This window comes from Vanessa cardui, chromosome 25, assembly GCF_905220365.1.
Source record: "Vanessa cardui chromosome 25, ilVanCard2.1, whole genome shotgun sequence".
In the NCBI taxonomy this organism is placed as follows: Eukaryota; Metazoa; Arthropoda; class Insecta; order Lepidoptera; family Nymphalidae; genus Vanessa; species Vanessa cardui.
The window spans coordinates 5,979,699-6,007,033 of NC_061147.1; the positions used below are offsets into that span (position 1 = coordinate 5,979,699).

At 33.9% G+C, this 27,335-nt stretch overlaps 1 protein-coding gene across 4 annotated transcripts in view; it reads left to right on the forward strand.

Annotated features, from left to right (window-relative positions):
- Positions 1-27,335, forward strand: part of LOC124540423 (latrophilin Cirl) — a 301,607-nt gene that overhangs the window by 267,703 nt on the left and 6,569 nt on the right. For all 4 annotated transcript variants that reach the window (XM_047117971.1, XM_047117970.1, XM_047117972.1 and 1 more), the window contains 17 exons: positions 15,156-15,345; positions 18,831-18,937; positions 19,079-19,287; positions 19,497-19,650; positions 20,109-20,240; positions 20,486-20,627; positions 20,866-21,026; positions 21,351-21,458; positions 21,648-21,778; positions 21,903-22,062; positions 22,312-22,479; positions 22,554-22,676; positions 22,929-23,110; positions 23,650-23,777; positions 24,163-24,388; positions 24,786-24,951; positions 25,848-26,062. In XM_047117971.1, the coding sequence (XP_046973927.1) occupies positions 15,156-15,345; positions 18,831-18,937; positions 19,079-19,287; positions 19,497-19,650; positions 20,109-20,240; positions 20,486-20,627; positions 20,866-21,026; positions 21,351-21,458; positions 21,648-21,778; positions 21,903-22,062; positions 22,312-22,479; positions 22,554-22,676; positions 22,929-23,110; positions 23,650-23,777; positions 24,163-24,388; positions 24,786-24,951; positions 25,848-26,062 (2,702 nt within the window). The remainder of the gene's footprint in view (positions 1-15,155; positions 15,346-18,830; positions 18,938-19,078; positions 19,288-19,496; positions 19,651-20,108; positions 20,241-20,485; positions 20,628-20,865; positions 21,027-21,350; positions 21,459-21,647; positions 21,779-21,902; positions 22,063-22,311; positions 22,480-22,553; positions 22,677-22,928; positions 23,111-23,649; positions 23,778-24,162; positions 24,389-24,785; positions 24,952-25,847; positions 26,063-27,335) is intronic.

Genomic DNA, 27,335 nt, shown 5'->3' on the forward strand with positions numbered 1-27,335 from the left:
CTAAGGAGAGGGTTAAAAATATATAAATATCACAAAATGTTATACAAAAATGCATTTTTTTTTATTTAAAATAAAAGTCAAATGAAGTTTTTATTGTGTTCGAGGTTTCATTGAATACATATCGAAAATTCGCCCAAATTAAAAAAAAAAGGATTTGATCGTGGTTAAAACTCCAATAAAAATATATAAAATACATTACATTTGTATATACAAAATAAATATGTGAACCAAATTTTTAAAATGAATAAAAATTTGTATTTTCGTGAATCAATAAACTTATAAAATAATCGTCGTTTTAAATACCATTTAACAATTGGTTTAATGATTGTAGATTTGTTTTATAATTACAAATGACAAGACGTTACTGAAAAACATTAAACTATAAGAAAACGATTACAAATTGGTCGCGATATGTTGACAAAAATAAATACTGGTTAAATCTCTAATCGAATACGGAATATCGCGTCGAATTTCGAATGTCCCAAGAGTGAAGTTCGATTTTCAAACGTTTGGTGTGAACCAAGATGGCCGACACATGACAGCGCGCGATATCGCGCCAATTCTTTTGTGCCAGTTCGGATATATCTTCTAGTTCGTATTCCGATTCGATTTGAAAGGACAAGCTAATCTCGCAATCATTCGAAGGAATTGTACTTTAAATTTTTGAACTAGAAAACGTGGAAAATTTTCGCTTTTGTTTCAAACGGTCGCCCTTATCTCACCGTTGACGACTAGTCTTTCGAATCGATGGTCGAATGAAACATTTGAACAGTGATCTTTAATATTTTATTCTCTGTACTCAATTTCAATAATATTTACAAAATTTTAACTCTATATTCACCTGGCTTGGTGTGTTTGGACACTTCCATTTTAGTTGTATAGCTAAATGTCAGCCTTGATTTAAATCGACTAAACGTATGAATGCGATTGTTGATAATTATATTAGGTAATTTCTGTAACAGCAATAATCGATTTTCATTATTATGTAAACGCATTTATTTTTAATCTATAATGTTGTCTTTGCCCGTATCGCTCGGAAAGCTTTATGATATTGATGAAACTAATCAAGATAATATTTTACACCTCGAGTCGGCATCAGATGTTCTTATCCTAAGAAATAAAGTGTTCCTTGGGGAAGGTATGTAACAGTCATGTTCAACACCCACGCGATGCAATGTTAAAAATAACTAAATATTTAATATTGATAACAAAATTATTTATGTGTGCGTAAATTATTTTGACGTTCCATCAAATTCGAATTTTAAGTTTGGAACAGATTAAAAAAGGTTATTACAAAAAGTATCTATAATATACATAATCTGTTTTGTTGACGTGCTAACATTATATGTACATAAGGAAATAGAGACTTCAATATTTTTACTTTCTTTGCCCTAGAGTATATTGAATTGAATTACCGATCCTTGGATTGTTGTACCCTACCTCTCAAGACTGCCTCGGGCGCCCTCAACGAAATATTATTTCACACATTACGTGATGAGTGACAACGAAAGCAATTCTTTTCTATATAAAACATACTATTTGGTACAAAAATAAACAAAAGATATTTAATAGATGGGTTTAATTAAAAAATGCTGTCTCTCTTTCTCTTATGTTAAATCAATGATGAAGGAACGAGACGTCAGTATATAAGTAAAGCCGCTAAAGTTCTACTTTATTTGGCACAAAAGAGTTAGTTATACAAGTTAGTTGTATAACAGGAGTATTTATCCTGGTAATTTCGATTTAACCTCACTTCCTCAACCATTGTGGGAAAATAAACAATGTTCAACACGAAAAAAGGAAATGAAAGCGATTCAAATCGAGATTTGTTTAAGAAAATAGAAATACGTGACCCCATTGACATTTCGTTACGATTCTGTGACGCTTTTCAAGATGGCGACATGTCACGTCAAAACATCTTCCCGCCATTTTCGACTTTATATATTTTTTTTAACCGCACACGTAATTTCCTGAGCTTTATATATATTTTTCGGCGTCGCCGTGTCTCGTCGCCATTATAAATGGTATTTACTCTTGTAATGATCACTTAATCGAGGTGAAGTAAGGTAATTTATTTTGGCGTTTTTTTTTTCTGTTGTATATTTTCCATGAGGCCGCTGTTTCTATTTGTGCGTAATGCTAGGGTCTCTAGTGAAATATTAGCGTGATAAGAGGAATTTCGTTCGCTATAATTATAATGGCGGTAGGTTGTTTATAGTGGAAGGAACTCGTTTACGTTTTAATGGTTACCACTATATTACGCGATGGGCGTGACGTGACTGCCCAGTAAAAATAACCTTATTTTGCCTTCTTGTAATTTTGCACTATTAACGATTTAGTTAATATACTCTTATTAAATATATTAAATACGTTTTCGTGTTCTTATATTAGAAACTACTAGTTTTCGCCAGCGGATTTGCTCGCTTTTTAGGATGTTGATTGTCGTGTGTTAGGTAAAAAAGTAGCCGTAGTAGTTCAAGTTTGCTTCATAACAAATTTCATCAAATTCGGTTCAGCGATTGATCGTGAAAGAGCGACATACAGACAGACAGTTACATTCACATTTATAATATTAATATAGATTTTAAAAAATGTTACGTCAAGTTAATGGCTTCTAAGGAGGCGAAATAAAACTTATATATTTTTCAAGCAGTGAGCGCACTATCTTGAAGAAGGTGGATAATGACCGCTTCAATGTCTGTTTTACCGCAATCCCGGGCAATCCCGGTGAATCCCGGGAACAGTAATGATCGCTTAGACACTCGGATCTGCCGTTTGATGGCACAAAGCCTTCTGCTATGACAATCGCTTTGCAGTCTAGTTGTTTTAAAATCCCGACCACCATTATCTAGAGTAATTTTATGTTTTTTTAAACGATCTTTTTATGCCAGCTTTAGGATTTAAATTTAATCAACATTCGTGCATATGCACATGATTAATAAAAAATACTTTTTCTTTTAATATTATTTTATTGTCGTCTGTAATTAAATTCCAATTAGTTCGCAAGCCTTTTAAGTACTTAATGACATTGCATAGTCTTCAAACGCAAACTCTTAGGTAAATATTTTTTTCGAAATCGTAATGTATTACTAGTAGGTTCTAACGCCTTTTTTAATTTAATCATTTCTTATTTATTATAACAAACTAAACTTATAGCTGTTACTAGCCTTTTAGAAATTATTATTGAAAAGTGAATCGTTTGTCCTTCGACATAAGATCTAATTTGAAAAAGGCCTGTAAATGTCCATGGCTGGGCTAAGGCCTTCAGTCCTTTCGAGACGGTTTGGAGTTTATGGAAACACATAAAGCACTCTTTCATCAATCATATGTGTATAAACTCTTGCTTGCCTTGCTTGAAAAAATAATATGTAATTGTAAACACAAATTACCACATCAAAAAATATTATGCTTGACCGAATTCTAACCCGTAATAATCGCTCACAATCCATATGTCCAAATCACTGAGCCATAACAACAAGATAAACAAGCAATATAGCTATAAATATAATCGAAGATACAATAAAAATAAAATTAACCCATTGACTGAGAAACTTTAAATTGAACACCAGAACGAAACCGGTTATAACATAACAACTAATACCCTAATCCAATTAGATCGTGCTACATGTTTCATTTTGTATATTAAAACTGTAGTGTAATTTTACACCAGACAGCACAATCCTTGGTTAGACCGCATAATTCCGGCTGTACGTTGGGTGTTCTGTTACAACCGCACGATACCTTATACAGCTGCGAAGATATTCAACGAAATTATATTGAAAGTGACAAAACAGGTTCATTTTAATAATGTAGGCGTATATTATGGATACTTATTTATATTTATCCGATACGTTTTTAAGCGGATAATGGACAATGGAAAAAACATATGTATATAGGGAAAAGTTCAAGATTAGCTGGTTGATAAATGTTATTTACCTTCTAACTAGTATTACAGACTCAAGTAACTACTATGCATAGACACCTTCACAAAGATTTTACGGTAGTTTTTCTATCTGATGTTTTTTTTTTCATATTGGTATGATTTATTCATGCAAATATATTGGACATACAAACATGGAAAAAAAAAATGTACCTATAGAGGGAAAAGTTCAAGATTAGCTGGTTGATGAAATGTTACTTACCTTCTAACTAGTATTACAAACTCAAGTAACTACTATGCCTAGACACCTTCACAAGGATTTTACGGTAGTTTTTCCATCTGATGTTTTTTTTTTTCATAGTGGTATGATTTATACAAATATATATTACTAGTTGTCATAGTGTACATGTGTAAGGCAAATAAAGTAGCCTATGTCTTTCTTGAAATTGAAACTAATGGTTATCTTCATCGAGTCGGCCGGGAATCGAACCCGGGTCCTCGGAGTGGCGTACCCATGAAAACCAGTGTACACACCACTCGACTACAGAGGTCGTCGCTCCGTTATATAGCTAATTACATATGAGAAGATGAATTCACTTTGTATCTCACTTTTAAAACGTCGAATCCTAACTTACATTGATACGCATTTATGATCCTTATGTCCTTTAAATATTATAATTATTTCAGTCAAAGTCGTGTAACACTATCCTAATTTTTTTCCTACTTCAACTATAACTCTATTACTCTCGTATTTCATCTCCCTCTCTAAAATAGAACGAATATACCAAATGAAAAACCACTCAAGCGATACACGTACGGACTTACAACACCGGATGTATTTATAGCTCTAGTTGGAACCCCACAGAACCTTAACACTTAAAAATAATCCAGCCTCCAGTATGGGGTGTGAAGTGTCTCGAGTTACTCAAATGGGAGATAAAAAAAATTGAATTATGTGTCTTGTGTATGTGTGTATTTTACGAGCTACGCACTCTAGGTATATGTAAAATGTATATCTATTTTTTATACCAATTTGACCCCTATGAATAATTATATCAAACACATTATTTATAATTACAAATAATAATATTTTCAAATTGTCATCTGCATTAATACTATAAATGTGAAAGTAAGAACTAGTGACCACTGGTAACTTTTGTCACGGTGATTGTTTCGTCACTCTTGTCGTCCATGATTATGTATGGAGGTGCGCGCACATTACGTCGTGACATTTGTGTCTGCATCTGTACATATTCACGGACTCGATAAGAGTGACGAAACAGTCACCGTGACAAAAGTTACCAGTGCGCGCTAGTGCTAACTCTGTCTGTCTGTCGCCCTTTCACGACAAAACTACTCAATCGATTTTGATGAAATTTGCTATGAAGCAAACTTGAATTCCAATAAAGGACATAGGTTACTTCTTGCCTGACACATGACAACTAACACCTTAAAACGCGAAACCACGGGCGACTCTTAGTTCTAAATACAGCCATTAATTTATTTTTATGCCTATCCATAAACATAATTAAAAAAAAAAAATAAACATGTGGTATCCCTGACAGTGGGTGCTGATAATATCAGCACTGTAATATATTCTCAATAGTTCAATATCTCTATCACAAAGTAGGTAACTTTCCAATACACTTCAGAACCCACTAAATAGTGAACGCCCTCACATCCTAAATTGTATAACCGGACACGAGTAGGCCCGAGGCTCCCTCGATTCAGGGAAAAATCTTATTTGACAGGCCCTTGCAATTCTCACTTCCCCTCCCTTCCTTGAATAACGTGCACTGAGTAAAACATTTGTAACGATAGATTATTATGGAATAAGACTTTCTACGCTGTGTACTAATCACTACGTATTATTAAACAAAGCCTCCTGCCGTCTGCCTGTCCGTATGTTCGCAATAAACTCTAAAACTACTGAGCGTTCTTTCATGCGGTTTTCACTAATAAACAGACGGATTCATAAGGAAGCTTTAGGTATGAAATTTATTACGGTTTTTTGTAAAAATAAGTTTAAATAGAATGATAATCATTAAACGTGTCGGAAAAAAGCAACAAAGATACATATAAGTATAAATAAAAGATAAAAAAATTAAAAAATGTTATGTCGTCCCGTGCGAAGCCGCGATATGCCGCTAGTTATTTATGAATTTTGTAACCTTAATAACTAAAAACTAAAATTAAAATTTAATCCTATTGGCTACGATACTTCTAAAACAACCAATTCTCTGCGAGTATAAAAAAACTATTATTTATTTATATAAAATAAACAACGTAAAATGATATATAAATTATATTGAAATGAAACAGCGCTTACCGAGCTTAAAAAAATGTTTTGTTATTCTTTTTTTATTATTATATCGATAGGAGAGATATGAAATCGAATATAGGTATAATCTAAAATCTATTGAACATTTGAATATATACCAATATTTATTAAAAATTTTGAAAAGAATCAATATCTGATTTAAATAAATTACGTATATCTAGTTCTCCTCAAATTAAACCTTTAATATTTACATATATACGCTTATATAAACACTATTCATAGTATAATCGCATCTTAATATTACTGTTATTGTATTTGAAGTACATTATGTATATAATTATATAATATAAATTATTAAAAAAATCTTGGCACAATGTTAATTAATTATCACTCTTTCTGATATTAAACAAACAATAATATGTAATCAGATTAAGTACACGTGTTTAGATATAAAACCTTTTTGCTACAAAACATTTGACTTATATTCTTGATATCTTAATTTTTTATTTAAAAAAAAAAAAAACAACCGACCGTGTTTTCCGAGTATAATAGCTTTGTATCAAAACAATGAATAATTTTTCGAGACATTACCTCGTAATTTCCCTTAATTATATATAATAAAATTTGTAAAGGTCATCCGTAGTCCATCTCGACAATGCAAAAAAAAAAGAAAAATGAAAACGCTTAGGTAGGAAGCTACTTCATACAAGACGTGACCGGGGGTGCATATATCACCCGAAAACTGTTAAAAAAACCCATAAGGGTCCTCTTCCGTACCACGCAACCCCTCATTGTTAGGTATATACGGCGTTTCCTTATGGGATCTAGTTTTTTGATAACTTATTTCAACAAAAAGATCCCTACTATACATTGTAAAATATAATGCTTAGCTTTTATGTCTGTATATTTGTTCTTGCATTACAAAAGAACAACTGGATAGTTTTTTAATGAAATACATATATATTAAATTCATAATCACTACATATTATAAAATGAAGTCCCCTGGCCGCGTCTGACTGTCTGTATGTTCGCGATCAACTCTAAAACTACTGAAGAGATTTTCATGAGGTTTTGCACTAATATACAGAAGGATTTATAAGGAAGGCTTGGGTACATCATTTATGCAGGTTTTTGTGTAAATAAGTTTAAATAAAACGACTGTTATAAATGTCGGAGAAAAGCAACAAAAATATATATAATTGAACGGTGAAAATAAAAAAATATATAAAATGACAGCTAGTGCGAAGCCGGGCCGAACTAATACAATTGTAATAGAAAAGGTAAAATAAGTATCTTTAATGAAATATTTACAAAAATAAGATTTAACGTATCTAAATACCCGAATAATTATTACATAAAGAAACATAAATTTTGTTCATATAAAAGGCTTGTCTAGCTGTCTCATTAAGTTCTACAGACTTAACGGACTGTTATAATCTCGTTGGACAATCAAAGGTAAGCGATGGCGTCCCTTGTTAATAGATCTACTCAATCTGAATTTGATCACACATGCGTGAAATTCTGTGTTTGTTTGTTATATAAATAGCCCGTGGATTGTAACAATTATATTTACACAGATTATAAAGACGATTAAATAATTTCATAGATGGTTTAAAAAAAAAAAAACTTTTTGCGTTTAATTTATGCTTTGTTTACTATTCCAGACCAGAAATTTTTAATTCCTAATATTTATTTAATACATTCAGTATTAAATAAATATTGGGAATTAAAAATTAATTCATAAATCGATGTTTTTTTCCATTCAAAGTAATTAATTTAATTAATCAAATATTACTTAAATTTTCGCTACAAGAAGTATGAAATGTGATTTATTTTATTAATTACAAAATAATTTGTAAACAAATTAATTTTTTACTCTGGCAATACCATGTTATATAAATTAAGGCTATTTTCTATAGAACTGCTTTATTATCAAGGGATCGTGTCAACACGCAATGCGCTCATTATTGCAAAGACAGCTTTAGGATGCAGTGTTTTTTAAAAATAGAACACTGGGTCGATGTTTGTATTAAAACAAAATATTAATACTACAGTAGTACTAATATTATTACTAGGTGTGTGGTTTGAAAGGTCAGTGACCCTTTAGTATAGGCACAAGATTATCGCTCACATTAATGACTATATAGACAATGTGTGTGGGTGGTGGTGACCACTTAGGTACCATCACATGGTTCATTCGAGATTATTATAATTTGAACTTGTGTTACGGACGATAGTATAAATTGAATCTGCAACTATAAATTACTAGACGGCCTGTATACATTGCATTGAATTACTGAGGCTACATTAATTGTGAAATACAAGGAACATTTGCTATTGAATTGTATCCTTAACAGTACTATACCCAAACACACACAAACACAACGCTATGACTTATATATACTTGAATGAAGAAGGTAACTCGTTCGATTCTATATCGACCGACTGCGGTGAAACGTCAGTCCAGCTCAACGTATCGAACCGGCCCCGGATTTACTGCCGGTTGAATCTTTTAAATTTCGAATGCGGTTCCCCTGACGTTCGGATAGTTGTACCGATTCTTCACAGATAATGTGTAACTCCTTGGAGCTTAAACCGAAATTCGGAATACATTTAAGTTTTTAAAAGTAACCAAAAATGGAATATATTTTATTCTTATTTCAAAATGCAACAGAAGATGCGAGGTATGTCTTTGTAAATGTGTTTTAAAAACGTGTTCTGTCATAGTTTTCATACTTTTAGCCGTGCGTTACTTTTTTATTGCTTGTCTTTATAGCGGGTAATATAAGTAGGAAATGTAATAACCTATTTTACGTTTTAAAACAACATTGTATCATAGTATTGTGTGAAAATTTTAAATACTGAATATTTAAAAGAGTTTTTTTTTTAATAGTTTCATATGGTACTGTTACTTGAAAAATTAACGTTTAATAATCAGATCTGAGTCGTTTCCTTTTGCAAATTATGAAAGCTTAGCTTATTTATCTGGATAATCTAATTTCTAATGTTATCCTTGAAAGACTATGCACAGCTAACTGCAAAGCAAGCAAATGCACATGACATGTGGCAGAATTTCAATGAAACTAGACACATCCAGGTTTCCTCACGATGTTTTCCTTCACGGCCGAGCACGAGATGAATTATAAACACAAATGTAGCACATATATATAGTGGTACTTGCCTGGGTTTGAAACCGCGATCATCGGTCAAGATGCACGCGTTCTAACCACTGGGTCATCTCGATTCTGTTATATAATTAGCCACTAACCAATGAGGCAGATGGTAAATGATTATACGCCGTCCAATATTCCATCATCTCGCTATGAACCCACCCCATATCGGAAAACGTCAATAGGCGCATGAACCGTTCAAATCCAACTACACCTGAAGGAAAAATTGTAAAGGAAATCTTTCCCTGACATCAAGTGACATGGATCCTGCGGGAAAGCCATAAATACACTATAAAAACTCTTTTCCAATTTGCCACTTTACGGAGATAGGGTTTAACGTTATAATTTATGCTTGTGACGTAGAACGATGCTGTAATACAAATAGTAAGTAATAATAATCATCTATTATTGCTTGTTCATATTATCGACGTTTAAAAAGGATGAGTTTGTATATATGGGGTATATAACTTTTTAATTTTATGTACTAATTTCGATGTTCTTTTTTCTAAATTGGATCTGTATAGTATTCTTTTTTATGGTATAGGTTAGCGGACCTAATGGGAAGTGGTCCCCATTACCCATAGACAATGACGCTGTAAGAAATGTTAAGTATTCCTAAAATCGTCAATGCGCCACTAACCTTGGGAACTAAGATTTTATGTCCCTTGTGCCTGTACAACAATACTGTTGTTTGGCGGTAGAATAACTGATGAGTGGGTGGTACCTACCCAGACGGGCTTGCACAAAGCCCTACCACCAAGTAGATATTAAACCTATACTAGGTTGAGATAGTTCTATTTCAATTTCATTGTTACTGAATATTGTTAAATTATATAGTAGCGTATTATATAGACAGTATTTGTTTTTTTTTGTTGTCCGTACTGTAGATATTTTAACAATCTTTGTTTGATTTTACCTGTTAGTATATTGTGTGTCAAATATTGTGACTAAACCAGTTTCAACCGATCCAAACCAGCTCTCTGCGTGTATAAATACGATACAAATTTTTATACTATATTCTATTCGTTATACAGGAAGTAAAAACTGTCATACAAACAAACTGTCCATTTCCCACTGATTTGCTAAGGGAAATTCGTGAAGGTAAAGCTTACGAAGCTGCTCCAATGAGTTTCATAATTCACCTGTAATGGATTTTCATCTGAAAATTTTAAAATAGAAAATAAATTTACATCGATCTATTAATTATTTTTAAAATTTATACGTAGAAAATTTACCCGTGCGAAGTCAGGAGAAGCAACGTGTAAGATATATCCACAATTTGAAAAATACAATAGCATGCCATTAGTTGATCCAATTTATTTAAAAGGCTGCTAAGGTCGGTACATTGCACATATTAAATTCACAGTATCCCATTTGGTACATTTAAGCCTATTATAAAATAATACAATATAATTGAAACCATATTACAACTACATAGCATTTATTTTTGAATAACGAACGAACATAGCGACGTCCGTTTCATTCAGCGGCTGGATATCAAATGACAATACCGTGTATTCGCTAACGAGTTTCCATGATAGGGGCTTATTATCTCATTGCGGATAAATCAAGCGATTCTATACCTTATCATAAGGATATAAAGTTGATAATATGTTTTATATAATTGTTTGAGACGTGGGGTGGTTATGGCGTTTGAGGGAATTGTTTAAAAGCGAATGTAATTACAATTTTACGTGTGCAGAAGTGCTCTCGGAGGATTAATAAAACATATCTTGAATGCAGCGTTAACGATTAGTAGCGGTGTCCTGGTGCCCAAAAAATAACCTGAATGATTGCTTAGTAATGACAATTTGTTTCTTAATTGAATTATGGTAACAGAGGCGAGTTGGGCTGATCGAATAACGAAAATGTCACATGTGGCTTTGAAAGTAGTAAATCCATATGTCGTTTTTCAAATTTGCATGAGTGCGTTAAGAAATAAGACTTAGTCTCTCAAATGTTGTGTACAATACAATATTTTTAACGTTCTAGACCGTAGCACAATCATTTCTCATCCAAGGTTTCTCAAAGTTTCATCAGACTGACATTTGATGACGTCATGTTTGAAGATTGCCAAATTGTCTAAATTTTTATGGTTGTCAATCAAATGGCATTACAACTTATTGATAGTAAAAGTGACCAAACTATTTGAGGTTTTCTTTGTCTTATTTTGGAATGTTCATTGTTCATTGTTTTAACTTTAACAAAGATATAACCAAGGGCCGATCGTTTCGTTTCCAAAGAGCTATTAACCGAAATTTGTCGTTAGACCGTAAATTGTTAAACTTTAACACGAAAAATTCCAAAGTACTTTCCATAAACGCTGAAAATAATTATCCCTTCCCGTGAATCTCGTAAATTGTTTTCGACCCTCCATACCAGGTAACACCGAAAGTACTGGACATTTGCTATAAATCATATTTATTACACACCCCTCGCTTAAGGGGGTGACTCGAGATTTTGCCCACGATACCGGTTGTTATATTCGAAAGGTTTAAAATAGTTTCGCGTATAGATTTTATCTTTAATATCGATACAAACTGCAGTTTCGCGTGCACCACTCACTTGCTAGTGTTGAGCTTATATAAATATCGATAATTGTGTAAATAGTAATTTATTAATTAAAATTATAATTTACATCATAAATAAATGAAATCTTAGTAACGTTACGTCCCAATCACATCTTCTTGAAACAATGAAGTCGCATTACATCGAATAAGGCTCTCTACCAAACCATCAATTTTAAAAATATCTGTTACCAATTAATTATTACCAAAAGTTATACATGTTTTTATCGATCCCAATGTTTGAAAGTGCAGTGTCTACACTCCCATGCCTCAGAAAGCACGCAAAACTGTTGTTACTGTACTTATTTCCTGGTCGGTATGTCACACCAACGGCTTATGGAACTGTATGATTCGATTGGTTACACAGGTGAATACCTGTGTAAGCCACACTCTTAGCGCCCTAATATTTAACAGGTATTTAGTTATTCTCATAATGTCTATTCAAAACATAAGTACACGATAAATTTAAACGATAATCTATTTGAATATAAATGTTAAATTAAACTGTATTTGTCAGTTCACACCTACACGTAAACCGTGAGTGGAAATAGACTACGTTGGAAGTAGTTACAATAATAAGTAGCAGTACTTAAGCCTCTTGTAATTCCCAATGGCTAAGTACAAGATATACTATATAGTGCGACTATAGGGTCGAAATTGTACCAGTAACATTTACATTTCACTTGGTATAGGGCTTTTTGCAGCCCGTGTGGGTAGGTACCACCCACTCCTCAGATATTCTACCGCCAAACAGTGTTGTTGTGTTTAAAGGGTGAGTGAGCCAGTGTAATAGCACCAGGGACATAACATCTTAGTTGATAGGGTGGCGATTTAAATGTAAGTAATGGTTAATATTCCTTACGTCATTGTCTATGAGAGATAATACTTACCATCATTTGGTCCATTAGCTCGTCCGCCCACGTATATCATAAAAAAGAATACATTTCCCTATCTATATAGTCGAGCTATAAATAAATACTCGAGTATTGTCATTAAAACGAAATCCAACATATCATTTCGATGTCGTGTCACACCCTTAAATAAATACTTCATAATTGATTGGACTATCGCCTTATTAGATTACTTGTGTGTCAACTTTAACGCCTGACAAATTCCTTCCAAGATATCACCTTTCTATATCCATTTATCAAGCTAAGCAGTTTCCCCGAAATTCGAAGACCAATTTCGAGACAAAAACACATGATAAATATTAATTGTGTAATTAAGGATAATTTTAACTCGAGTTAGTAAAAATATATAATAAATAACATAACACACGATATATTTAATTATAGGCGATATGAAATTGTCGTTGAAATTAAATACAAGCATGCTATTAGTGTTTTAAATAGTCGTTATGTTAATAATTAATTATGCCGTTTATACCGTAATTATAATTCTCCTCGTATACAACGAACACGCTAATTGTCTTAACAAAACAATACACGTAATTATTTATACGATTCTATTTTCAAAAAATCTATATCAACAATACGTTCCGTATTTAAAACCAATTATGTAATATTCATTAAGAATTCGTCCTTCGAACGATAAAATCGATATTCGATAATTAACATCACTATCCGTAGTTAATTTTACTATATTCGATGTAAAAATACGTTACGTTTCATTGGGGAACTTTGATTACAACCGTGTTGTACTAATGTTTTATACTCAACGTAATTTATTATTCAGCCTTATCGGTATTTTATCGCAACATTAATTTACTTATGAACTTCAGATTAATAACTCAATTTTTTTTATTCGTCGATTTACGTCGTATATAAAAGTAAATTATTCCTTGAACAGCTCAACGGTTACACTTTTAGTTTATCGACATTTTTCTAATTTAGATCAGAAGCAACCCTATTATAAGATTCACTGCAGTATATTATGTATTGTTAGGGGCCCTCATTTCGCTGTATGACGTAGCGAAAATGGCTTAAACGATCTGTCAGTGCTGTCATTAATTTACCCAGATTTATTATATCCTATCCAGAATATGCACACCTAACCCGCTACGAAGTTAAAACGATAAATCTTCTTAGGAACTCATCCATTGCATCTTAAATTTCGCGTTTAAAAACTAATCCGGGAAAATTGACGTCGATGTAGAGCGTTCTAGTTTTGAAAATATTGTTTCACGCCCTTGTTTGTTCTCAAGCTGATGAATCGTCCAGAAATTGATTATGAAACGTTGAGTCGACACTTTTTTTTCACGTTTTGTCTTTCATTGGGTGTTTGCTTTTGAATTGGTAAATGGTTTCTGGACGTAACGATCCGATGAACAATGTCGGATCCGTTTAATTGGATTTATTTTTGGTGCGATGTTTTCAATGCGTTGTTTTTCTGGAGCGAACGCTGCCAGGAATGAATAGCTATGCCGCGCCAGCTTGTTTTCGGGAAACGTAGTTAGGTACTAGGCTATTTGTGCTGCTGAATTCGCTGACCGCAAAAAGTATTTTTTTCACCGGCTTCAACAAGATAAATTGATTGAAGATATGCCTCAAAGTATTGTATGCAAACATCTTTCATGATTACCTTTTCAAGGAATTGAATGCTGCGCAAAAAGTTTGCGTGACTTTCAACATTAAAAACTTCTCTCATTTACTTTTTGAATTGTATATTGGTCATTAATAAAATATATTTAACTTTTGCAACAAAAGTTTTAATTTAATAATCAATGTAGGTTATTTTATTGAATGTATTTCATTTATTAATTTAATTTCAAGACCATATTGCAAGTACTTTTACTTTACGTCGTGGAAATTTCTTGATACACATCTATAATTATCGACCTTAATAATTACTATTTAAGATTTAAATTTGCTTGTCATCCTATGGTGCTAAGAAATTTGTATCTACCGTCACTTTAAACATCAATAATATTAATTTAATTAATAATTCTGTTAAACTTATTTGTCAACATAGTTTAACTTTCGATCCTTTATTAACCGACTTCAAAAAAAGGAGTGTTCTCAATTCGACTGTCATTTTTTTCTAAATCCATTAGATCAACCTCCTGATGTTATAAAAATGAGACAATGGAATCAATAATAAATATTGTGTTGTTGTAAAGTGATTTAATAAAACTACAAACTTGCTTTGCTCTTACCTCTGCTACAGCTATTAATGGTTTGAAGAACACAGTACTGTTTATTAGAAACAGTCTTGATCTTTGCACTGTTAAGAATGTTAGTCAGTACTTAAATTGTCTTCAATCGTTAAAAAAACTTTAACATATTTATCTCTTTCAGAACCAAGATACGAAACAGCGTACGCGTGTGAAGGGAAGACTCTCAAGATTGGTTGCAGCGAGGGCTCGGTCATTCACCTGATCAGGGCGAACTACGGAAGGTTCTCTATCACCATCTGCAACGATCACGGCAATACTGACTGGAGCGTGAACTGCATGAGCACGAGGAGTTTACGGGTTTTACACAGCAGGTAAGGAATTCATTCATTGACTTAATCACTACACTTTGTTTTATAAACAAAGTCCCGATCGCGTCTGTCTCTATGTTGGCTATAAACTCCAAAACTACTGAGCGGATTTTCACGCGGTTTTCACTAATAGATAGAGGGATTCATGATGAAGTCATAGGTATATAATTTATTAAGGTTTTTTTGGTAAATGAATAAAAATAGAACGACAATTGTTTAACATGTGGGAAAAAAGCATCACAAAATATAATTAAAAAGTATAAATATAAAAAAAATATTACGCCGTGCCGCTAGTTAAATATTATATTTGAGGAAACTTATCTTAAATTATCGACGTGATGGTTCATACCAACATTTATACCTAACACCAATAATATTAATTTTAGATAGTTAAGTATTCTCATTCGAAATCATGAAATTCTAAACTTCTTCGTCAAGGTTTTATCAAATAATAACAAACAAAAAAACAAATTTATGTAATTAAAAAAATGTAAAAAAAACCGCTAGAAAATAAAAATAAAAAAATATAAAAGCTCCATCGTATTTCAAGCAAAGACAAAATCGAATATAGAAGCAATAAGACAAGAATCCAATCTTAAAATAATAGATAGATATCATCTATTGTGATCTAATATAAATCTCACGTAGGTAATCAAAAAGCCGATAGTTCTGTCTCTCTCATTGTTCTTTTATTGCCATTGTACCATAGACAAAAGAAGATTGTTTAATGTTAATTAATTATTACCGTTTTATATAACCAATGCATACCGGTATGGCTTTTTGCTTGTTGTATACATTGTTTATAGTAAAGCTAGTCTACCACCAAAACAAAACTTGTTGCATTCATTGTAATTTGAAGTATTAATTAATTATTAATTTAAATTGAATATGTGTATTGATTTTATAGTATGTATGTGGTTGGTTATCTGTGCAATCTTCAAATGTTATATAGCGGTTATTTTAATATAACCATCGTTCTTTTTTTTAATTATAAAATACAAGTTTATAAGGTATCAGCTTTACAACTATCGTCGTTAAGACACTTTTAAAGACTAGGTTTTTAATTCGCTTTCTAAATATCGCGTATATTACAAGACATTTCGGGCAAAGAATCGTAACTATTATGCCAGCAATTAATATCAATATTTATTACGCATTCAATTTTATTTTATTAATACGAACATCAAAAAAGTTCTTAATTCAAATTTGAAAAAAAAAAACTTCATATTTCCAAATATAAATCGCAGTTGTCATAATTAAATGATTGCTTATTTGAATCAGTGTGAACGTTACCTTACTCAAATTGCAATTTTAGCTAAAATAATGCTTGTAACTATATCGGGATTAAATGTCTATATTGCGGTTTAATTTGTTACGTTTGTATTATTGCGGTAATGGAATTGTTGGTTACATTGTGTAGACGTGGCTTTATTCTGACCACAGACAAATAATAAGATTCACCAAACGATCGCTCGTGTTTAGTGATTAGCCGGTTTTGGTGGAAACCATTATCAATTATTTTTAACTAGTGGTCGCCCGCGGCTTTGCTTGCATTTTAGTAGTTTAGTTGTCATGTGTAGAGTCGAGATGGCCCAGTGGTTAGAACGCGTGCATCTTAACCGATGATTGCGGGTTCAAACGCAGGCAAGCACCGCTGTTTCATGTGCTTAATTTGTCTTTATAATTCATCTCGTGCTCAGCGGTGAAGGAAAACATCGTGAGGAAACCTGCATGTGACAAATTTCATAGAAATTCTGCTACATGTGCTTTCCACCAACCCGCATTGGAACAGCGTGATGGAATATGTTCCAAAAACCTTCTCCTCAAAGGTAGAGGAGGCCTTTAGCCCAGCAGTGGGAATTTACAGGCTGTTATTGTGTCATGTGTTGGATAAAAAATTAAGCCATTGTGCTTCCTTGGAATTCAAACTAGCTTCACAACAAATTTCATCAAATTCGGTTTAGTGGTTTGGTCGTGAAAGAGCACAGACAGACAGATACGAGTTACTCTCACATTTATAATATAAGCATAGATTATGAATGTTAATTCTTAAAACAAGCGTGTTACTGTTGATTCTGTTTGCTCTCCATACAAATTACATCTAAAGTTTGTTTTAGATACTGGACCGTCTAGAGCAAAAGTTATCAGGGGATATTTTCTAAATGTAACGGTAGTACAGTTCGTACTTTCTAGTAAAGACTGGCTCAATTGGGATAAAAGATCTTATGCAATGGACTTTAATGCGTTCTGTAGAATCTTTTAAGCATCATTTAATCTTTCAAATAAAATCATTATCATTATATAGTATACCTAAAACAAAGCTTCTTATTGTTGTCTGTCCTTATGCATGGTTAGATCTATAAAATTAAGCAACGGATTTTGTTGCTGTTTTTTCAATAGATAGAGTGCTTCGAGAAGAAAGTATTTGTATATAAATACATGTACAATATAGTAAAGAAACAAGACAAAAACTGTAGTATATTTAGTATCTGCATTGCATCCGTGCGGAGCGCGGGTAGCTGTTAGATTTGTAAAGATACTAAATAAATAATTCAAACAAATATAGATACTAAACATTATTGTTAAATTACTTATAAATCCAAAACGTGATTGATGGATTAGAACCTGATTGCTGGTTTAAGTTCACATAATATGCGCTTATGCATATTAGTAGTTTTACACATAGTAATTTATTTTCCTCATAACCAATTTGATTCTAGTTGGTATATGCTGAAAATATGCAATTTAGTTTTGACTCAGAATTTTGAAGCAGAAGGATTAGTCATATTCTATAAGACTTAAAATAAAGTAGACTTAATACTCTAAAATAAATATACAGATCCACTAAAGTAACCGTTATTTTAATAGTTGATAAAGAACAAATCGTATAACACGGAGTCAATGATTATCCCAGCGTCGGTGACGCCGAAAATTAAATATTCTCCCAACTTTATCACGTTACCCGACAGATTGCCAATAAAATACCCCTCAGTCGTGTAAACGACGCCTAAATTGATTGTTGATAAATGACGCGCCCTGTAATTATGCTGTTGATAGTTTATTTCCAAATTACAAAATCATTTGCTCGTGAAAATAAATCAGTAGTAAAACATCGTAACTTGCAGTACTGTTTTTGTTACTAGTTTCAGTGATATTAGAATTACATTTAAACTGTTCATTTAAACTGATCGATGAAAAATTAATTCAATAAAAGCTCCGAGATTTTGCAGCAAATAGATTGAGATACACATCTTTTTCAGGCTATTTTTTCACATTTTTTTGCCGTTCGATCTTAAATATCCGGGAGAATAATTTGGTCTTACTAATTTTCGATGCACAAAAAACCAGCCAAATTAATCTCCTTAACATTTATCTTGGTATAAAGGATCTTTTAACCAACTCGTCCATCGTCCATCCTTAAATAAATAAGATAAATTTATCTATTTGACTTGTCTAATAGACTTAATCTGTAATGTTCTTGGTTTCAGATGTAGCATGCACCAAAACTGCAGTATATTAGCCAGTACAAACATGTTTGGTGACCCTTGTCCGAACACGCTTAAATATTTAGAAGCCCACTACCAGTGTGTACCAGGTAAGATACAGTTTGTTCATAGCGCAACGAATGTACTTCACTTACGAGGAACCTTATGCATATAAAATGTATAGGATATTTTAACTACCAAGAATCTTATCAATCAAATTAATATTAATTCTGAGATCATGTGTTTTCTAGCATCAACAACTAGTACAACGACAAGACCATCACCGCCATGGTTGATTACCTCCCAGCCAACCGTCTGGAGGTCCACCGCACCTCCGATACCTAAAAGTCCAGTACTCACGCAGCAAGAGAAGAAGAAGCCCACGGTTATTACGCCACCGACATTTAGACCTCATATCACCCTACCACCAGAAGTACAGCTAGGAAATATTGGCACAAAGGTATGATCAAAATCAAAATCAAAATCAAAATCAAAATCAAAATAAACTTTATTCAAGTAGGCTTTTATAAGCACTTTTGAATCGTCATTTTACAATTAAGTGAAGCTACCACCGGTTCGGAAAGTAGATTCTACCGATCGTCATTTTCTTTTAATTTTGCTATGTAATTACTTGTTACAATTTGTGTTACAATGTTCATTCCGTTTTAGAAAACAACAACGAGACAACCAGACTCGTCATCTGAGAGGGAACCGCCGCAAAGTACTTTAGACAAAATACCAGAGATTAAAGAAGAAACGCCAAAGGTTGCTGAACCAGAAAGTCCTAAAATGGACAAACCCAAGGACAAGGACGATGAACCTTGTAAGTATTATACAGCATCCACAGTACAACAGTAGTATGATGTTCTCCTGACTGATTTCGAATATAGCAATCTCAAGACCAGCCAACACTTATCAAAGTGCACAAGAATCTGTGCAAACACAGGTGCCCTCTATCTGTCCCTCCTTCACTCTCATAATCCGATAATCGATGCAAGACGAAAGACCTTAAGTGCTTTCCGAAGCGTGAAAGCGTCACACACTACTACTACTACTACTACGTCCAACTATGAGAATCCGAGTTGCAACTGATTTACATTTTAATTTAACGACAGAAAACCCAATATCTTTTTATCGCCCCGGTATGGTGTACCCCCAGGAATCTAGGGATCTGTGCCCTTATGTGTATTAAATGTAAAGTAAAGCACAAAAACAAATGCATACATTAAACAGTTTATACATTTGATACAATTAAAACTAAAGTTAATGTAATATTTGCAGCAGCGGTCACTGATGAAACTCTACACTGGCCACCGAAAGATGAAGACTCAGACCCAACATCTCCTATCCATATGCTTCCAAAAGAAAACCGGCCCGATCCTGATATTATTGATGATTTTGATAAAACATTCTGTAAGTGTAAACATTCATATTAAGATAATTTGATGTATTTCAATATTTCATTAAACTGATGTTATTATAGTTTGGAGCAAGATCAAATTAAATGAATATGAAATTAAAATATTGAGTTATCGACGGATATAATATTCATTTTAATTAAATAAACGTTTTCGAGGATAAAAATACAGCTATCAAATTTGATCTTTTTTATTATAAAAATAAGGCCTATTACTGAAATGGAATATTTCTTTTTTTAGCAACAAGTGCGACTCCATCGTTGGGAAGAAGAGCTTACTGTCCCCAAATCAATGCTCGTGGCTTACATTGGAACTGGACTATGGCTGGAACGTACGCTGTCCAGCCTTGTCCAGGTGGTGCTACTGGTTTGGCCAGGTGGAAGTAAGTAACATTTAAATATTTTAATAAAGTCCCATTGAATACTTTTTTAATTAATCTTAAGCAAAGATTGAACATCTGTAAAAAGCAGATGTTTATCCAATACTGTGTGGATAAAGTTATAAATGATCTATTCCAAAAGATTTGAGATGAGTCCCAGCAATGGGATACTTGCAGGTTTTTAATACTTTGCTTAGAAAAATCAGTTGAATTGCAGTTTTAACCTGTTTTTCATTTTCAGATGTACTCTAACAAATCACCAGCACGTTGAAGAGGAACGTCCTAGGCGCCGAAGTTCAGGCTTGCAATCAGGAGAGAACTATCACGATCTCGGCTTGGACCAGCCTAATGATAGACAGATGCAACTCATCAGAAGATTAGGATCTGAAGCTTTATTGAAAGGTAATATCGGACATAAGCATATAGGTAAAACTTGACGAAGGAGTGTCAGTTCAATCCGATCAACCATCACTTAGTTCCTTGTGATTTATTTCTGTTTATAATTCATCTCATGCTGAAAGTTTTCGTATTAAATTTTAACACATATGTATCCATTGACTCGCGTAGAGTAGGCTGCAAGGTGAGAAGGTTCAAGAGGAAATAAAATCTTGCCCAGAAATGAATTATTTATAATAAATTATTTGGCTCCAAATTCTTCAGCTTCCATCATATAAGAATCTATACTTATATATATCTCCACTGACATGTTATCATTTTTTAATTCAGGTCGTGATGGAGATTCATCTGAGCACCTCATTGACTATCGTGGTACTGCGAGCATGTCTGATACACAAATTAACCACAATCTCGTCGTCAATGGAGACTTGATGTACTGTAAGTATTATGTTTAGATGTCATTTTAAATTCTTATAATTGAAGATGATAAAAATCGAATTCAAATTTACATCATTCATCAAATTTACATCTTTATAAGTATGCTGTCATTATAATATTAGAAACTTTTTGCTTGACATTTTTGGGTTATGCTCATAATAACATCGTAATGTGTTTTTTATATTTTAGCGGATTCAATACCCGAGTGGCATGGCGCTACACCAGATCTTAGTGAATGTAGGTCTGTTTGGTTAAACAGCCTGGAAGCGAGAGTCAGGGAAGGGGAATCCTTGCTGAGCATCAGCAACGACTTGGCACAGGTAATTTAATAATTTTATATAATATTTATTAATTAGACCACCTATTTCATGTTCTTTGAATTACTTCGACTAGGTGTCGGGAATATTTTATCGAATAATTAGACTTACAACTCATTTTTTGAAGGTAACCTCTTCAAAGACCCTCTACGGTGGTGACATGATGACAACGACCAGTATTATGAAGAAATTGGCGCAACGGATGTCACAGAACGTGCAAACATTTCCCGATCCGAGGCAGAAGGAAGCCATCGTCACTGATATGCTACTTGGAGTCATTAAGACTGGTAAGTTAATAGTGTAACAAAACTACTACAATTTTGTCTGAGTGAAATTTGAAAAGTAAATAATTTTCTTCACAAAATAATCTACAGCCTTATCCGGTGTAAACCTGACATTAAATTAAGCATCCTATATCATTTCAAAAGGATACAAAAATAACTTGAAAGAAATAACTTCTTAGACATGTAAAGAATAATATTATAACATTCGTATTAAAACTTTTTGGTAATTTGAGATTTTTAATTCGATTCTAGGTTCAAATCTGCTCGAGGAAAGTCAACGTGCATCCTGGTCGGATTTGAGTGCGGATGCCCAAAACAGAGTAGCGAGTGCGCTTCTAACTCAATTAGAAGAACACGCCTTCCTGTTAGCCGACGCAGTCACCAAGGAGAAGACGATTTTGCAAATTGTTAAAAATATCTGTAAGTTGGAAACATCATGGAATTTTATTTTGTGTTATTCAAATTGAATTATCTATCTAAAAAAATCCTTTTAGGCCTCTCCGTGCGAGTCCTCGAAGTAAAGAATGTTGAAGATGAAACATTCCCATCGGTGATTGCGCAGGAACAGTGGAAAGCTTCCGAGGATACCATTACTATACCAAAGGCTGCTCTACTAGGTATGCTGGTTGCTATAAGAGAAAAGTATCGTATAATATAATTTTGCCGATTATATGTCCTTTAATCTAAGTATTTATTTTCAAATCAAATCGTGGGTAGTTTTTAAAAAGAGGTCCAAAATTTATTGCATATTTAAACATCAGATCATTAAACCAGGATCATTAATACTAATTATTCTAGCAGAATCAGATCAATAGCTTTTGATTATGATTAAATAATCCTTATATAACGTATTGTTTTGCAAATTACAGAAAATCATCAAGTTGATCTTGTTCGGATAGTTTTCTTCGCGTTCGATCGTTTAGAAGAAATTCTTCCGCCGACATTTGGGAAGAATCCCGAATTCGCTGCGTATTCGACTGATTCTGGAACATCAACTAGTATTAACTCTGAAAAGGAAAAGAAAAATGTCACACGTGTCTTAAACTCTAAGGTAAGTTTTGACTGGTTCAGGAAAATGGAAAACCAGTAGCTTTGGATGAGGTCCAGGGGGATTATAATTGTCTGATGATGATCGATTTATTATTAATACTTTGTATTTTTTTTCAATGAAAGCTTTAACATTTTTTTGCTCCAACGATATTTTCATTTAAATGCTGATTGGTTCATCGTCAGATATTTCATTTCTATACCTATCATAAAACTTTCAAATGAACTGGCATGCAATAAAAAAATAATTTACGAACAAAGAAAAAACAAAAGCCAAATAAAATTGTTTTCCAAACATTCTAATCATGATGCTGGCTGTAAATAAAAATACATGTATTTTAGATTCTATGTCTATAAGGAGTGTCCTATTTAAAAATCGAATCAAGTTTATTGTCTTAGTATGCGTGACAGCTTCGTTCGACACTTGCCTCATACTGCTTTACTAGTGTGTTGCGTTGTGCTCCATGCTTTGGCAATCTATCTAAATAAATAAACAAATACTGAACAATTTTTAATATTCAAAATTACCCTTTTTCCATACAGGTCATATCAGCAAGTCTGGGAAATGGTAGACATATACAATTATCCCAAATGGTGCGTCTAACTATGAAACATTTGAAAACCGAAAATGTCACAAATCCGTCGTGCGTTTTCTGGGACTATACATTGCAGTGAGTTGATATTATTAACGCTATATTATATTCGAGTTTTATAGCTTTGATTTTAAAATATACTAAAATTTATGATCTATATATATATTAAATTTATGAGCCGAGATGTTTGCGGGTTCAAAACTAGGCAAGCACCACTAAATATGCATGTGCTTAATTTGTGTTTATAACACATTTCGTGCTCGGCGGTGAAGGAAAACAATGTGAGGAAATCTGCATGTGTCTAATTTCACAGAAATGAAACAAGTGTAGTCCACAAATCCGCATTGAATCAGCGTGGTGGAATATGTTCCAAACTTCTAGAAGGAAGAGGGAAATTTATAGGCCGTTGTTGTTACGATCTTACACTGGTTGGTAATATTAAAAACCTCCTTTTATTTCACAGCGGCTGGTCTTCCGAAGGTTGCCAAGTGGAGTGGTCGAACTCAAGTCACACTGGTTGCGCTTGCTCTCATCTCACCAACTTCGCTATACTCATGGATGTCCACGGCGTTTCTATTGGCGCAACGCACGAGATGGCGTTACGTTTGCTGACGTTCATTGGTTGCGCGATATCAGCTGTTGCGCTATTGGCAGCTATACTCGTGTTCCAGTGTTTCAGGAATATGAAGGTAAACATTTAATTTCTTAGATAAACATTTAGCCTCTATCATCATATTTAGGGGAGGGGAGGCTTTCATAAGGCAGGGGTTAATAATTTTAATGTAATCGGTATATTAAATGTTATAGTCAAATTATAATATTATATTTTAATGGTTTTACATACAAACTCTATTTTGGGACCATGAAGGGCCCTTCTCACCTATAAATCTGGGCCAGGTCTCTACGCTCTGGTCAATGTCTACTTAAAAATAATAATTAAGAACATTCTCATAGCTATTTATCAAAGGGGTGAATTAAATTTAAATGTTGTAGTGCTGACGGTACTTATAGTAAAGTGCCAATGCGTCAGCAAAAAAAAAACAGAATTTGAGGAACTAATATTAATTACTATTAATTATTTTTCAGTCGGATCGCGTTCTAATTCACAAGAACTTGTGCGTATGCTTGCTAATCGCAGAAATAGTATTCATGGCTGGCATTGACAAAACACAAAACCAAATACTGTGTGGGGTCGTCGCTGGCTTGCTACACTACTTCTTCTTGGCCGCCTTCGCCTGGATGTTTCTAGAAGGTATAGTCAACAACGAAAATCCTAGTATTTATATATTATGAAATTGTAAAGATGTCTATATATCCCACTGGTTAGAATGCATGCATCTTAACCGATGATTTAAACCCAGGAAAGCACCACTATTTTACTCATGTGTCTAATGTATGTTTATAATTCATCTCGTGCTCGATGCAGGAAGACATCGTGAGGAAACATGCATGTGTCTAATTTGATAGAAATTCTGCCACATTCGTATTCCATCAACCCGTAACTAGTTGTTGTTGTAAAGATGTTTTTTAAGATTGTCAGCACTTATATTTGATACTCTCGGTACTAATGTTGTCTTAAATTTTCGCGATTATTACACATTTAAATAAAACTAATTATAACGGATGAATCGCGTATATTAATTATTTTTAAACATCCCAGTCACGGCATCTTTTCAGGAAGTTCATGGACGCTACGTATTGGGCATGTTTGACTTTTAGGTACTCCAACCGGCGAATTTGATTTGATGTTTCCAGTCCGTACTGGTTCACATAATGTTGTCTTAAATTTTCGCGATTATTACACATTTAAATAAAACTAATTATAACGGATGAATCGCGTATATTAATTATTTTTAAACATCCCAGTCACGGCATCTTTTCAGGAAGTTCATGGACGTTACGTATCGGGCATGTTTGACTTTTAGGTACTCCAACCGGCGAATTTGATTTGATGTTTCTAGTCCGTACTGGTTCACATAATGTTGTCTTAAATTTTCGCGATTATTACACATTTAAATAAAACTAATTATACTCTCTTAACTCTCGGTACTAGTAATAAAAAAGGTAGCTTGTGATATATGCCGGCGTCTAAACTCTTCGAAGCAAAGCAAAGCAAAGCAGCGTGTAAGGCTGGGTCGTGGTCCGCAGGCTTCCAGCTGTACGCGATGCTCCAGGAGGTGTTCGAGCCGGAGCGGCCGCGCGCGCGCTGGTACTGCGGCGCCGCGTACGCCGCGCCCGCGCTCGTGGTGCTGGCGTCGGCCGCCTGCTACCCCGCCGGCTACGGCACGCCGCGCCACTGCTGGCTCACCACCGACCGCCTCTTCGTGCTCACCTTCGTCGTGCCCGCCGCCGTCGTGCTCGCCGTGAGTAATCATTACATACTAAACACACAACACGCATGTAAGACGGTGTCTATAGTTGTTAAAAAGATTAACTACTGAGTTTCTTGTCAGTACTTCTCGGTAGAATCTGCTTACCAAACCGGTGGTAGCTTCACTTAATTGTTAAATGACGATTCAAAAGTGCTTGTAAAAGCCTACTTGAATAAAGTTTATTTTGATTTATTAGGTATAAAAGATGAGTTTAAGTCTTCTTGATCAAGATATACGATATACGAAATACAGTAGTATCAAAACCGATTTTTTTTATAGTATAGATTGGTGGACGGTGATATGGGCCACCTGATGGTAAGTGGTCACCATCACCCGTAGAGAATGACGCTGTAAGAAATATTAACTATTCCTTACATCGTCAATGTGCCACCAACCTTGGGAACTAAGATATTATGTCCCTTGTGCCTGTAGATACACTGGCTCACTCACCCTTCAAACCGGAACACAACAATACTGAGTACTGTTACTGGTGGAATAACTGATGAGTGGGTGGTACCTACCCAGACGGGCTTGCACAAAGCCCTACCACCAAGAATTTGAATAAGCTAAGTATACATAGGGACGTATAGTACGACACAACTTAGATGTCGCATCGGCAAAATTCGTAAAACCGATCAAATCCGAAATAAGTACGCTATCCCCAATTATCAATATTTATTCCTCATGCGAATATGATCTTTGCACAAACGTAATAACTTGTAATATTATCATATGACCTAATATATTCGTCAATTTGACGCGTCGATATACATGCACTTGTTTTCTCTGACGCGTGAATCTATAGCGACGAATAGCGTCGAATGGCGCGATAGGGAGCTATTTCTATTGGTTGTAAAAATCGGCAGTAATCGGTTTTATTTTCATTCCATTGCATTTTCCGATGCTACATCTAATTTGTGTCGTACTATACGTCCCTATGTATACTTAGCTCATTCAAATTCTTGGTGGTAGGGCTTTGTGCAAGCCCGTCTGGGTTTGTACCACCCACTCATCAGTTATTCTACCGCCAAATAACAGTACTCAGTATTGTTGTGTTCCGGTTTGAAGGGTGAGTGAGCCAGTGTAACTGCAGGCACAAGGGACATAACAACTTAGTTCCCAAGATTGGTGGCGCATTGACGATGTAAGGAACAGTTAATATTTCTTACAGCTTCATTGTCTATGGGTGATGGTGACCACTTACCATCAGGTGGCCCATCTGCTCGTCCACCAAACTATACCATAAAAAAAAAATTACACAACG